Below are 12,859 nucleotides of genomic sequence, written 5' to 3'. Positions count from 1 at the left end.
TGCACCTGCAGTCCTAGCTACTCGGGGAGCTGAGATGGGAAGATCACTTGAGCCCAGGAGGTCAAGGCTGCAGGCAGCCACAGTCAAACCACTGTACCCCAGCCTAGGCGACACAGCAAGACCCTGTTTCTAAAATAAAAAGTGTTTTAAAATAAACAATTCAGTTGTTATTAACACCAAGTTAATTTCAAAAGTATACAAAAACACTGCTTCTACACAGCCCCGCCCCTCCCTTACGCTGTTGCCAGAAATTACAGCGGGGTGTGTTTGTGTCCGTCAACATGGATTCATAATAATTGTTGTATACAGTTGTCTTTTAGGAGAAGACAATCACATACAAAAATACATTTATTCTGTCTCTTATTTAATTACACAACGACCTTTACCGGGGCTCTTTATTTCCAGCCATGAATTCAAGTTACTGTCTAGTGTCCTTTCGTTTCAGTCCGAAGGACTGTAGGGCAGGTCGGCCTCTGCTTTTGTTTATCCAGGAATGTCTTAAATTCCCCTTCATTTTTGAAGCAGCTTTTGCTAGATGTAGAATTTTTGGTCAACAGTATGTTTCCTTTCGGTAATTTGAATATGTCATCCCACCGCCTGCCCACCTCACGACCTCTGATGAGAAACTGGTCATCTTTCTGTGGATGCCTCATCCACGACAAGCTGCTTCTCTCCTGCTGATTTCGACGTTCTCTGTCTTTTGGAAGTTTGCTGATGAGGTGGTGGATCTCTGAGTTTATCCTACTTTGAGTTCATTTAGCTTCTTGAATGTGTTGATTGTTTTTCATTAAATTGGGAGGTTTTCAGCCGTTATTTTTTCAAATATTGTTTCTGCTCCTTTCTCTTCTCTCCTTCTGAGACTCTCATTATGCATATGTTAGTCCATTTGATGGTGTCCCACCCACAAGTCTCTGAGACTTTGTTTTTCTTCTCTCTCTCTTTCTTTCTTCTTTTGTTTTGAGACAGGGTCTCTGTCACCCAAGATGGAGTGCAGTGGTGCGATCTCAGCTCACTGCAGCCTCCTCCTCCTGGGCGCCAGCAATCGTCTGGCCTACCAGCCTCCCAAGTAGCTGGGACTACAGGCACGCACCACCACAGCTGGCTAATTTTTGTATTTTTAGTAGAGATGAGGTTTCACCATGTTGGCCAGGCTGGTCTCAAACTCCTGACTTCAAGCGATCCACCTGCCTTGGCCTCCCAAAGTGCTGGGATTATAGGCGTGAAGCCACTGCGCCCGGCCTCTTTCTTCTTTCTGTTCCTCAGACGAAATAATCTCAATTGGCCTATCTGCAAACAACTCAAATCTGCTGTTGAGCCCTAGTGAATTTTTTATTTGTTCTACTTTTCAACTTCAGAATTTCTATTTGATTCTCTTTTGTAATTTTTGTCTCTTCACCGATATTCTCTATTATTTGATGAGACATCATCCTCATATTTCTTTTTTTTAGACAGTCTCACTGTGTCGCCCAGGCTAGAGTGCAGTGGCACAATCTCAGCTCACCACAGCCTCTGCCTCTTGGGCTCAAGCAGTCCTCCCACCTCAGCCTCCCAAGCAGGTGGGACTACAGGCACACACCACCATGCTTAGCTAATTTTGTTAATTTTTTTGTAGAGCTAAGGTCTCGCTTTATTGCCCAGGCTGATCTCAGACTCCTGAGCTCAAGTGATCTTCCCGCCTCGGCCTCCCAAAGTGCTGGGACTACAGGTGTGAGCTATGTGCCTGGCCAATTTTTGTATTTTTAGTAGAGATGGGGTTTCACCATGTTGGCTAGGCTGGTCTCAAACTCCTGAGCTCAAGTGATCCTCCTGCCTTGGCCTCCCAAAATGCTGGGACTACAGGTGTGAGCCACACACCCGGCCCTCCTACTTTCTGTTAGTCCTTTCAAGTGGGATCTTCCAAAGAACTACCAGACATAAGAAAACAAATAATTACAATTTTTTTCATAAATGAGGTCTATTTTTCTATCTCCAGTTCTGGGGATGCACGCCGTTGTTTTTTGAGGCTACAGCTGAGCTGGGGAGCAGAGGATAAAACCAGAGCACATTGGCCGGGCGCGGTGGCTCACGCCTGTAATCCCTGCACTTTGGGAGGCCGAGGCGGGCGGATCACGAGGTCAGGAGATCGAGACCATCCTGGCTAACACGGTGAAACCCCGTCTCTACTAAAATACAAAAAATTAGCCGGGCGCGGTGGCGGGCGCCTGTAGTCCCAGCTACTCGGGAGGCTGAGGCAGGAGAATGGCGCGAACCCGGGAGGCGGAGCTTGCAGTGAGCCGAGATGGTGCCACTGCACTCCAGCCTGGGCGACAGAGTGAAGACTCCGCCTCAAAAAAAAAAAAAAAAAAAAAAAAAAAACCAGAGCACATTAAAAAACGACAAAATTCACCGTTCTTACGGTGATTCGAGATTTATGTATCCCATTTGCTATCCGTCTCTTCTGCTATGAAAGAACTGCTCCAGGGCAGAGATTTCTTGTGAGTTTTGCTCACTCGTGTATCTCCAGGGCCTGGCACAGGGCAGGAGCTCCAGGATTTTGTTGACTGAGTTTCTGGCTGTGAGCCTGTGATGCTGAGTGCACGAACGTGTGGGCAGGTGTGGTTGTACAGGTGTGGGTTCAGATGGGAGTGCCGGTGAGGGACGTGGCTGTAGCTCTTCAGACCTGGGGTGTGATCAGGGCCTAGAGGCCACAGCCAGGATGCCTCCCTGTCTCCCTGCAGAAGCGGATGCAGCAGATCATGGCCCACTGCTTTCTGGCCGCCAAGTCCAAGCTGGAGTGCAAGCTGGGTTACTTTGACCTCATCGGCTGTGACTTCCTGATTGATGACAACTTCAAGGTGCTGTCCTGGGTGGCGGGGGCACGGGAGGCAGATGCAAGGAGGCAGGGGCCATCTGCACACACCCTAACCACACTGGCAGGCCCCAGGCAGACTCTGCAGTCAGCCCTGGGGATGGATGTATCCACGAGGCTCACCTCCTATGCAGCTGGGACGGACCTGCACCCCCTCCTCAGGGCAGCCCCTCAGGCCAGAGCTTCAGACCCTCAGAGTTTCAGTGGACAAACAGGGGAGCAACGCTATAGAAAGGAAGCAATCTCCCAGAGCCACCTGGCTGAACGAGGACCAGGGCCTCTGCCCTGCTGGCCCAGTGGCCTCGAGGTGGGGAGGGTCTGACTGGCATCTGGTGCAGGTATGGCTGCTGGAGATGAATTCCAACCCAGCCCTGCACACCAACTGCGAGGTCCTGAAGGAGGTCATCCCAGGTGTGGTCATCGAGACCCTGGGTGAGCCCTCCAAGCCCCCACCCCACACCCCCACAGCCTGCCCAGTCTTGAATGCCCACCCGCCCTCTTCCCAAGTTCGGACCCCCACAGATGGGGCTATTCCACCTTCTGTGTGGCAGCACCGCCCCAGCCCCCACCTTCCCCACCCCTCACACCCTCCCCACCCCTCACACCCTCCCCGCCCCTCACACCCTCCCCGCCCCTCACACCCTCCCCGCCCCTCACACCCTCCCCACACCTCACACCCTCCCACCCTTCACACCCTCCCCACACCTCACACCTTCCCCGCACCTCACACCCTCCCCACCCTTCACACCCTCCCCGCCCCTCACACCCTCCCCACACCTCACACCCTCCCCGCCCCTCACACCCTCCCCACACCTCACACCCTCCCACCCTTCACACCCTCCCCGCACCTCACACCCTCCCCCCCCACACCCTCCCCGCCCCTCCTGCTCCTCCCAGTCCCAGCCTCTGCCCCCCATTTACCCTCTCCCCCCCACCTTCACCAGACCTGGCACTGGAGACCTTCCAGAAGAGCCTGCGTGGCCAGAAGATGCTGCCTCTGCTGTCCCAGCGTCGCTTCGTGCTCCTGCACAACGGAGAGGCCGACGTGTGGCCGCGCCTGGGGGGCTCCTGCAGCCTCCGCCGACGGCTGCCTCCGCCCACCCGCCAGGCCAAGTCCTCCGGGCCACCCACGCCGCGTGCCCCAGACCAGCCGGGCACCCGCAGGCCTGTGCCACCTCCCTTGGCACCGCAGCGTCCCCAGTTGCCCGGCCCCAGTCCTGACCCAGATAGCGCCCACGATGGGCAGCCCCAGGCCCCGGGCATAGGCGACAGGCACCCGGAGCAAGAGCCTTCCCCGGGGACAGCCAAGGAGGAACGCAAGGAGCCCGAGAACGCGAGGCCCTGGGGCGGCCACCCACGCCCCACACCCCACGCCCCAGCCACACTGCCCGCCTTCAGGGACCTATAAAGGCTACTTTGTTACAAACATGGTCTCTGCAGCGGTCCTGCCACCTCAGCGCCCCGAGCCCATGCCCACCGGGGTCGCCCCCCACCACGCCGGCACTGGCCTGAAAGATGCTCCCCTGGGACTTCCCCAGCCCCCAGGCCCTGCCCCCAGGCCCCAGTAGCCCCCACTCCATGGCTGGGCCCTGTCCCTGAGGAGACTGTGCTGAGGGACAGGGGTCTCCACGGCTGGGCCCAGTCCTGGGGGGCTGTCCTGAGGAAGGGGGGTCCCCACAGCTGGCCTATGCTCCCTTCCGGGCTGCCCCATCCTGGGCTCCCGCCCATCACCCTGAGCCCCTCAGCACCAGGACCCTCCTGCAGCCCTGTGACCCCACGGCCCCCATGGCCTGGCCTGCATCCGCCATTGCCTGGTGTCCCCAGGAAGGGTCTGGACCCCATGGGCCCCTCTGAACCCTGCTGGAGCTCCAAAGGAGGACCCCCCTTGAGCCCAGGATGGCTGCCGTGGGCACCTACAGGGCTCGCCCTAGCCCGCCCGGCACAGAACCTTCCTGGGCCTTCAAGTCCCAGGCCTGGCGCTCCAGCTCCACGAGCCCCCAACCTTCCTACAGTGGCCCCAGGACTTAGCCAGCGGTGAGGGGCACAGGGCAGCTGGCCCCAACAGGAGGGTCCCACAGAAGACTTGCTGAGCTCACACTGGCCAGGCCCCAGTCAGCCCTGTGTGGCCGCCGATGGTTCTATTCCCTGTGGGCTTGGGGGTTTGCGAGGAGAGCTCTGGCAGCCCAGGGCCTCTGAGGCGTCCACCCTACCCACCCCCTCAGCCACCTCCCACCCAGAGAGCTAAAGTATACAGGCCTCTCCCAATGGCTGGCTCAAGTCCCCTGTGTCCCCCAAGTCGAGACCTGAGGATTGGGGGTCCCTCCCCCAGGCCCACCCCCTGCATGGCCTGCCCCCAACTCCACAGGGTCACGGCCAAGTCGCCGGTTCCTCCTCCTGCGCTGCACTGCAGCCATGGGGGACCGAGGGGCCAGCAGAGTCAGCCTTGGCCCCGCGGCCACCCTGCGCTCCACGGGAATGGCAGCTCCATTCCCTGGGATTCGGCAGCCCAGGCACCACTGGAATGCACCGTCGGCTGTGGTCTCTGGCCAGCACAGCAGGTGGGGCACAGCCAGGGTGCCAGGGAGAGGAGAAGGCGGGACAGAGGGAACTGGGGCCCACAGAGGCCAAAGAGGCCCCAGGTCTCAGAGCCAGTGAGGAGCCACCCCAAGCCAGGGGCAGCCCCCACCAACATGGTCCTGCCGCTGGGGCCTGGAGCGGGGGTTCCCAGGTGAGAGGCTGGGCACACACCTGGCATTGTGATGGGGCCCCCAGTCTCCTCCCAGCAGGTCTGCTGGACCCTCTAGGGGACCAAGGGCAGCAGCAGCCTGCTCTGCAGCCCACCGAGGCTGGGGAGGGGTGAAGCAGGAGGGGCCCGGGAGGGGTGAAGCTTCCATGGCTGGTCAAGCACCCAGGACTTGGTAAGTCCACACCTGCTCTTAGGGGTCAGGGCCACATTGCCTGGCGGCTTCCAAGGCCACTACACGGCCACATCACTTCGGGGTCCTCCCGACGCTGCCCTCTGCTCTTGCCACCCAGATGTCCCTGGGCCCTCTGTGCCCCCGGCCTCTGCCCCCGGATCCGCCCCACATGCCTGGTGCTGTGTCGTGCCACGATCCCAGGTCTGGACCACGTCCCCTGGTGACACTGGAACTGTCCAGCTCCCCTCCCTGTGGTGGGTGGGGTTACACCCCCAGGCTCAGGGGCCCCAAGATGTCAGCAGAGGTCACCTGAGCCTGAGGGGACAACAGAGCCTTTGTCGTCCCTGGGCCCTGATTGGATGTGTCACCGCCAGAACCCATGAGGAGGGTGCACGTTGGCAGTGGCCTGCCCTGTCCTGACCGAGCCCCACGCCCCGCAACCCAAGGTCCCCCAAAGGCCTAGGCTGAGGATCCAGATGCTGCTCAGGAGTCCTTGATGCCCCAAAGAGCCCGAAAGTCAATGAATAAACAAGGTTTCCAGAGAACCCAGGAGCAACGGCCACATCCCCACCACCCAGTCCATAAGTGCTCATCGTCGAAGCCACAACGGCATGGACCCCCAGGGAGGGGGGACTGTGGGTGCCTGAGTATCCGGCAGTACAAGGTGCTCCCCAATACTCAAGTGAAGTGACCAGCCAGGGGCCACAGGAAAGGCCTCAGAACCCCTCCCGGACATGAGGAGTTCAGGCAGGGCTGGGGCGCTTCCCGGAGACGACGCCAAGCTGGAGCCTGGGATCCAAGGTAGAGGCTCCTGACAGCTGACGCCCCCCACATCCCCCCTCCCCCTCTCTCTTCCACGGGTGAGTCCTGGGTCCTGCTGCCAGGTAGGGGACTCAAGGGGAAGGCATGGGGGAGTCAGCTGCCCCCATTCAGTGCCCCCAGACACAGCCACACACCCTCCATCCCCACAGCCTCCATCGTGGGGCCTGGCCAGCACAGACCCTCACCAGCAGCCAGAGCCTGGGGTCAGCTGAGGGCCAGTGGGCCTGCGTGTGTTTCAGCTGAAGAGACCTCGGACCCTGGAGGACTTGAGGCCGGCGTGTCCATGGGCCCCTGTGCCCCCGCCCCCTCCAGCCCCTCTCCCCTGGGTGTGTCTTTAAGGCCGGGACCAGGACAACCGAATTACCAACTCCGGAAAGACCCCCAATTCCTCGAGTTTGCGGGAAGATGAGATGTGTGGGAGGCGGGGCCTGCTTCCTCCCCCACGCCAGGCGCCTCCCATGAGGGTCACTGGCCAAGAGGAGCGAGTCCTCTCCTGTGCTGTCCTCAGAGCTTCCCCAGCATCGGAGGGGACAGCGGTGACGACCCAGGTCCTGGTCAGACCACAGACCCCAGCAGCTGGGGCAGCCGGGGGCCACCTGTCCCTCAAGGACCCCCCACCTGTCCTGGGGCTGGGAAAGGCTGTGTCCAGCTCTGTCCGGGTGGGAAGGGGCCCCCGCCACAGGTGTCCCTGTCAGCTGCGGGGTTCGGCCGAGTCCCGCTCTCAGTGGAGGGTGGGGAGGGGGCTGCTGCGGGGGAGGCTCCGCGGCGGCCGGAAGCGCTTCTGGGAACAGAGGTGGCCTCAGGCCCTTTTCTCAAAAGTCCGACGCCAGCGGGAGGCCGGGGCGGCTGCGGTTTTCCGGGCGGAGGGAGGCCGCGCTGTGCCAGTGGGTCGGGCTTCCAGGTGGAGCAGGGGCCCTCCCCTCCCCGGGGAGCCGAGATCACCGCGCCCCGAGTGGGAGGGGGCTGCTGGGGGGGACGCTCCGCGGCGCACCCGGCCCCTTCTCCGCACCCGGCGCCGCCGGCCCTCCGCGCCCCGGGACCCCCTCCTCGGCCTCCCCCCGAGACCCCCGGAGGCGCACCCGCCCCCACGCGCGAGTCCCCCCCGCCTTCCCCGGGCTCCGCGACGCGCGCTGGGGGCCCCCCAGGCCCGGAGGTTCGCGCTCCAGGTGAAGCTCGTGGGCGGGCCCGGGAGGAGCCGGAGACCCCGGAGACCCCGCCCCGAGCCCGCCCCGCAGCCCGCGGAATCCCCCGCCCGCCGCTGTGCGTCAGCCCCGCCGCCCCCGCGCTGACGTTTCCGCGCCGAGGCCCACGCGAAGCCGCCCACGAGGAGTTTCCGCGCTGAGTCAGCCCCGCGGGACCCGCACTGCGCGGGCCGCCGGTGTTTTCTGGGGAAGGTGCGGGACAGCCCCGGTGTGGGGGACGCGTGAGGGGAGCCGGGGCCGGGCGGGGGGAACCCGGGCTGCAGGCAGGAGTGCGCGGGGCAGGGCCCGACCGCTCAGCCGCCCCGGGGCTCGCACGGGAGGAGCGCACCGAGCCCAGTGCCCAGTACCCAGCCCCGAGCCAGTTTCCAGTACCCAGCCCCGAGCCCAGTACCCAGCCCCGAGCCCAGTACGCTACAGCGCCGAAAGGCCAGGTCCTGCTTCCAGGGCTGGGCACCTTCCCCGGTGTCCCTGTGCCCCCCTTGGGCTCTCCACACTCTGGGTCCCATGTGGGGTGGGTGCTGATGCCGCCTCTGCCCCATCCAGCTATTGTGAGCTGGGCCCGCCGCCCACTGGGAGTTGAGCTGGGGGCCAGGTGTGCGGTGCCTCCTGGATGCTGCTGAGGGGCCTGCACCGGCCTGCCCGCCACTCCCCGGTAGCAGAGCGAGCTGGTATCAGATCTCACCTGGAGCAGGAGGCTGGGCAGGCCAAGGGTGGGGTGGTGAGGAGAGAGGGCTGGCCTGGAGACGGGGCCCCCACCACTGGAAAGTGCTGGATGTGAGTCCTGGGCTCTGGGCACCCAGGGGCCGGCAGGCTGTGTGGCCAGAAACCAGAGATCCAGGGGCGCCAGAGAAGAGCCCCCTGACTGGGGAAGCCGCTGAGCCTGTATCCCTGAGGATCACTGGGCCTAGGACTGGAATGGCCCCTCCTCGGGCCCCATCCCCACCCAGCCAGGAGTTCCCGGAATGGGCCCTGGCTGCCCTCCCCTTTGCCCCCTGTGGAGGGGACCACGGCCAGGCATGGGCACGGTGCCCCAAAGCCCAGCCCCGGCGCCCCGTCCGCCCCCAGCACCCAGCATGCGTCCATTCAGGTCACTGGACAAGTGTTTATTGAAGGCCCCAAGCAGCTGGGTCCCGTCCTGGGCACTGCACACCCGCGGGCACAGCCTCCCGTCCTAAGACCCCACCCCAGCAGTGCTGTAAGGGAGGAAGGGGGCCATGGCTGTGTCTCTCTCTCACTCCTGCAGGGCCCAGCTGTGGCCGCCGACCTGCATGGTCCAGGGCGCTGCTCACTGCCACCTTCCTGCACCCACTTCTGCTGCCAGGGGAGCCGGGCCCGGCCCAGAGCAGAATTCGGAGCCCGGGGAGCTCCTAGGGAGGGGCTGGCTGCAGTCGGTGGCCCAGGAGGATGGCCAGGCTCACACCCACAGGTCTCCCAGCCGCCCTTTCTCCTCTGCCAGCCGCTCGCCCCGCTCCTCCTCAGGGAACTGGCAGCTGCTGGCGTCTTCGGTCGACGGCGGCACCTCCAGCAGTAGCTGGGTCTCTGCAGAGGGGCCACGGTCAGCGGGCAGCCAGGCCCCCACCTCCCCCCACCAGGCTCTGACTGACCTCGGGGCCCCGTGGGCTGACTCCTCAGCTGCCAGATGTGCAGTCCAAGCTGGGCCGAGGTCAGGAGGAGGACGCAGGCGGCCACGGCCAGGAGGATGATGGTCAGCCACCCAGGCGGCTCTGCCGGCGGGGACCCTGGGACGCACACGGCGTTGTGGGTCTTGTTTCCAGGGAACACGGTGAGAAACCCAAACTGGGTGCAGCTGGAATACACGGACACAGCCCCCAGTCAGCCCCCGGCTGCTGTCCTCGGCGCTGTCTGGGGCTCGCCACAGTGCAAGGGACAGGAGAGGACCCTTCCTTAGAGTGAGCCTGGACCACCCAGCCACCGGCAGGGCCTACCCAGGACTCACTCTGTCCAAGGTTTGCAGTGGCCGTCGTGGCCCCTGGAGAAGGTCCCCAAGGCACAGTCGACACACCTGAAGCCAAAACTGAATTTCCCTGGTGCGGGGTCGGGGAATTGGGGAGGGAAGGAGGGAGGGAAGCTGCTGGAGTTGCTGGGATGGATGAGGATGGAGTCAGGCCAGTGCAGGGGTCCATCTGGGGTCTGGCTGCTGAGTCGAATGCCCCCCCACATCATCCATTCAACAGAGTCCTTGATGGCCCAGGACTGGGGCCCTGGATGTCAGTGCCCGCGTCTGCCCATCCCAGATGGGGCATCTGGGGTGGGACCTGGGGAGGGCACCTGGGGGAGGAGCGCAGAGTGCACTGGGCCTGCCCATTGGGGGCTGAGGGCGGGCAGAGGCCAGGCAGGACTCAGTAGAACAGAGGGTCCCAGAAAGAGTGAGGCTGGGTCCCAGCTGACCCCAGACCCTGCCCTGTCCAACCTCACACAACCTCCCCAGTTCTACCTCCTCACAGCCCCCATGTGCCCAGCCTGGCCCCTCCCGTCAGGTAAACAAGCGGCCAAGAGGACCTGAGCTGCTTGTTCCAGGAGGAGGTGTAGCCCCAGGGCCCAGACAGGACTCGGGGGGCACAGGGCAGGCTCGGGGCCCAGACAGGACTCGGGGGGCACAGGGCAGGCTCGGGGCCCAGACAGGACTCGGGGGGCACAGGGCAGGCTCGCTCGGTATTCGCTGAGGACAGACAGGATGGGTGTCCCAGGCTTGAGAGCCAGACAGCTCCCCGCCCCCCGCAGGGGTCTCACAGTCCTCGTGCTGGATGGAAAAGCCCAGGACGAGAAAGGGGGGACGGGACACTCCTGGAGTTGCATGGCCCGTGGTGCCCGAGCATGGCCTGGGCTGCCCGGCCTCACAGGACCCAGGACCCCACACACCACACATGCCGGACACCTGCGCCCACGAGCTCTGCCTCGGGCCCTAGTGGACCCCCTGGCCTGTGTGGACGCTCACAGACATCTCCAGGACTTACCCTGGGGCTGCACCCCCTGGCCTGAGGGGCAAGGGTGGTGCTGGCAGGTCGTGCAGCAAGGGTTTCCGCAGTGGAATTCAGGCTGGACACACACGCAGTCCCACTCGGAGCAGCACTCCTCGCCTGGGCAGGAGACAAGCCAGGCCCCCAGCAGCTGGGCTGAGGCCCCTCCTCGGCCCTCCAGGGGAGCGGGGTTGTCCGTTCCCCACCCACAGTCGGCTCCAGGGAGCCGAGGGCTCCTGGCCGGGAGTCCGGACGCTGGGTTTGTCCAGGTGTCTCTCTCTCCTGGGACCGTGTGGACTGGGGCTGCTCCGCCTTTGTGCCCCACAGCTGCCTCTGCCCAGGCGCTGACTGCACATGCCACCAGGGGCTGCCCCTGTGGGACCCAGGGATGGCCCCCAACAGTGCAAAGCCCCCTGGAGGCCCGTGGACACCTCAGAGGCTGCTTGCCTGGTCTCCAGGCGCCGCTGTCCCCACCAGCCACACTGGGCCTCCGGACAGAGCCTCCCTTTCCAACCCTGGAGGAAGAAGCTCTGAGGTGACTTCCTGCCAGATTCCTCTCCAGGCCGGCCGTGTCAGTTGAACCCTTACCCCCAGGTGCAGGTCAGAGGCAGGCAGCAGGCCAGACGGCGGTGCAGGGGGAGCTGGGTGATGGCCGAGGGTTCAGGACCCACCCAGCAGGACCTGGAACAGCCCTCCTCCACCTTGGGACCCCAGACCCCCCTTGAGGGTGCTCCCACCCGGCTCGCCCCTGCTCCTCGCCGCGGGGACCACTGGCTGGAGCTGGCACGCCTCCACCTCTCTCTGGGATCCTGCCTCCCTCCGAAAGGCTCTGGCCGCTGGCGGCCCTGTGCCCACCCTCCTTAGACCTCAGCGGCGCCGGTCTGAGCACGGGAAGGGGGCGCCCGCCCATCCCGGCTCCCGCGCTGCGCCTTGGCCGGTCCGTGTTAAGTAAACACGGTTTACTTACCCTGGTAATCGCGGCAGCAGCGCGTCGGGTGAACGCGGCAGCAGCGTGCGTCCTTTCCCGTCCCGAGCAGGAGGCGCCCAGGGCCGCACCCGGGACCCCCGGTGGGGCGCTGACCCAGGCTGGCCGCACACAGCAGCGCCAAGCAGCACAGGGTCCCGGACGCACACATCGCCCCGTGCCGTGCCACGCTTGGGTTTCAGGAGGCCACGGCAAGTTGGACTCGCCCCGTCCCCGTCCCCGTCCTCACCGCCCTGCCCAGAGGTGACTGGGACTGTTCCTGACCCGAGAGTTCCGCCCGGCGAGATGCGTGTGAGGAGGGGGTGTGGACGCTGCAGACACAGCCCGATCGCAGCAAGTCGCCGGCAGGGGCGGGGAAACCGGGCTGGCGGGGATCAAAAAGGTTTTCTGTGCAAAGTCTGCGGCCACGGTGGGCCCCAGTGCGGGGAGCGGGGGCGGCGTTCCACAGCTTGTCCGTGGGGGCTACCGGGAGAGTGGGACTCAGCCACACCCTCTCCATCCCACCGCCTCTGGGTGGTGTCTGTGAGACCCCGAGAGGTCTCCGCAAACCCTGGCCACCCCCAGAGAGCCTCAGCCATGGAGCCCAGCGCTGGGGAACCCCACAGAATGGGGACGGGGCCCCTCAGCTTAGCGCGCCCCACCTGGCCAGCTCTGTGTGTGAAACTCACCATGGGCTGCAGGCCTGTGGGCTCCCTCCCTCCCCCTTGCTTACAGCTCCCCAGGACCCCCTCAGCTGCCAACCCAGGAAGCTCCCCAGGGCTTGGGAGGGGGCACCAGGAGGAGCTGGTGGGGAGACGAGAGGGTGCGTGGTGCCTCCTCGGGTCAGTGTCAGCTGCCCCCAAGGGTACCCAAGGCCCAGGGCAGAGCGACCTGCCGGGTCTGCCGTGTCTCAGGCAGGTTCCCATTCAGATCTCTCTGGAGCCATCTTCATCCATTGCACCAGACAGATCCGGGTCCTGCAGGGCGTTGAGGGGGAGCCCCTCGCAGAGCTCTTGGGAGGCTGTCCTATGTCTCTCTGAGCCTCAGTTTCCCCTGTGGGCACTGCAGGGTTCTGGGACCCTGCCTCCACCAGGAAGCCTCCCTGGATTGCCCAGCCCTGCTTCGGT

The 12,859-nt window shown here is 63.8% G+C and overlaps 3 protein-coding genes across 9 annotated transcripts in view; 2 read left to right on the top strand and 1 right to left on the bottom strand.

The window, feature by feature from the left end:
- Positions 1 to 4,274, top strand: part of TTLL10 (tubulin tyrosine ligase like 10) — a 34,901-nt gene extending 30,627 nt beyond the window's left edge. For all 6 annotated transcript variants that reach the window (XR_012427730.1, XM_045382334.2, XM_045382311.2 and 3 more), the window contains 3 exons: positions 2,718 to 2,834; positions 3,187 to 3,280; positions 3,793 to 4,274. Coding sequence is in view for 5 of the 6 variants with exons in the window: in XM_045382334.2 (XP_045238269.2) it covers positions 2,718 to 2,834; positions 3,187 to 3,280; positions 3,793 to 4,256 (675 nt within the window). In the remaining variant the exon portion in view is untranslated. The remainder of the gene's footprint in view (positions 1 to 2,717; positions 2,835 to 3,186; positions 3,281 to 3,792) is intronic.
- A 2,226-nt stretch (positions 4,275 to 6,500) lies between these two features.
- On the top strand, positions 6,501 to 9,168 carry LOC135965177 (uncharacterized). Its single transcript, XM_065521307.1, has 4 exons — positions 6,501 to 6,567; positions 6,828 to 6,914; positions 6,999 to 7,982; positions 9,034 to 9,168. The coding sequence occupies exons 1-3, from the start codon at positions 6,501 to 6,503 to the stop codon at positions 7,928 to 7,930; spliced, it is 1,086 nt and encodes a 361-aa protein (XP_065377379.1). The 3' UTR covers positions 7,931 to 7,982; positions 9,034 to 9,168.
- On the bottom strand, positions 8,873 to 12,014 carry TNFRSF18 (TNF receptor superfamily member 18). 2 transcript variants are annotated; one of them, XM_005545123.5, is made up of 5 exons: positions 11,736 to 12,014; positions 10,766 to 10,888; positions 9,748 to 9,835; positions 9,395 to 9,597; positions 8,873 to 9,329 (listed from the first exon to the last, which is right to left on the bottom strand). In XM_005545123.5, the coding sequence occupies exons 1-5, from the start codon at positions 11,902 to 11,904 to the stop codon at positions 9,205 to 9,207; spliced, it is 708 nt and encodes a 235-aa protein (XP_005545180.3). In that variant the 5' UTR covers positions 11,905 to 12,014; the 3' UTR covers positions 8,873 to 9,204. The 2 variants fall into 2 exon arrangements, with proteins under 2 accessions (XP_005545180.3, XP_045238284.2); XM_045382349.3 differs by having other exon boundaries at positions 8,873 to 9,597.
- Between the last annotated feature and the right edge of the window lie 845 nt (positions 12,015 to 12,859).

The sequence above is a fragment of the Macaca fascicularis genome, chromosome 1 (assembly GCF_037993035.2).
Source record: "Macaca fascicularis isolate 582-1 chromosome 1, T2T-MFA8v1.1".
NCBI lineage: Eukaryota > Metazoa > Chordata > Mammalia > Primates > Cercopithecidae > Macaca > Macaca fascicularis.
Note: the sequence above shows the minus strand (reverse complement) of the source record. Positions and strands in the feature narration are given on the sequence as shown.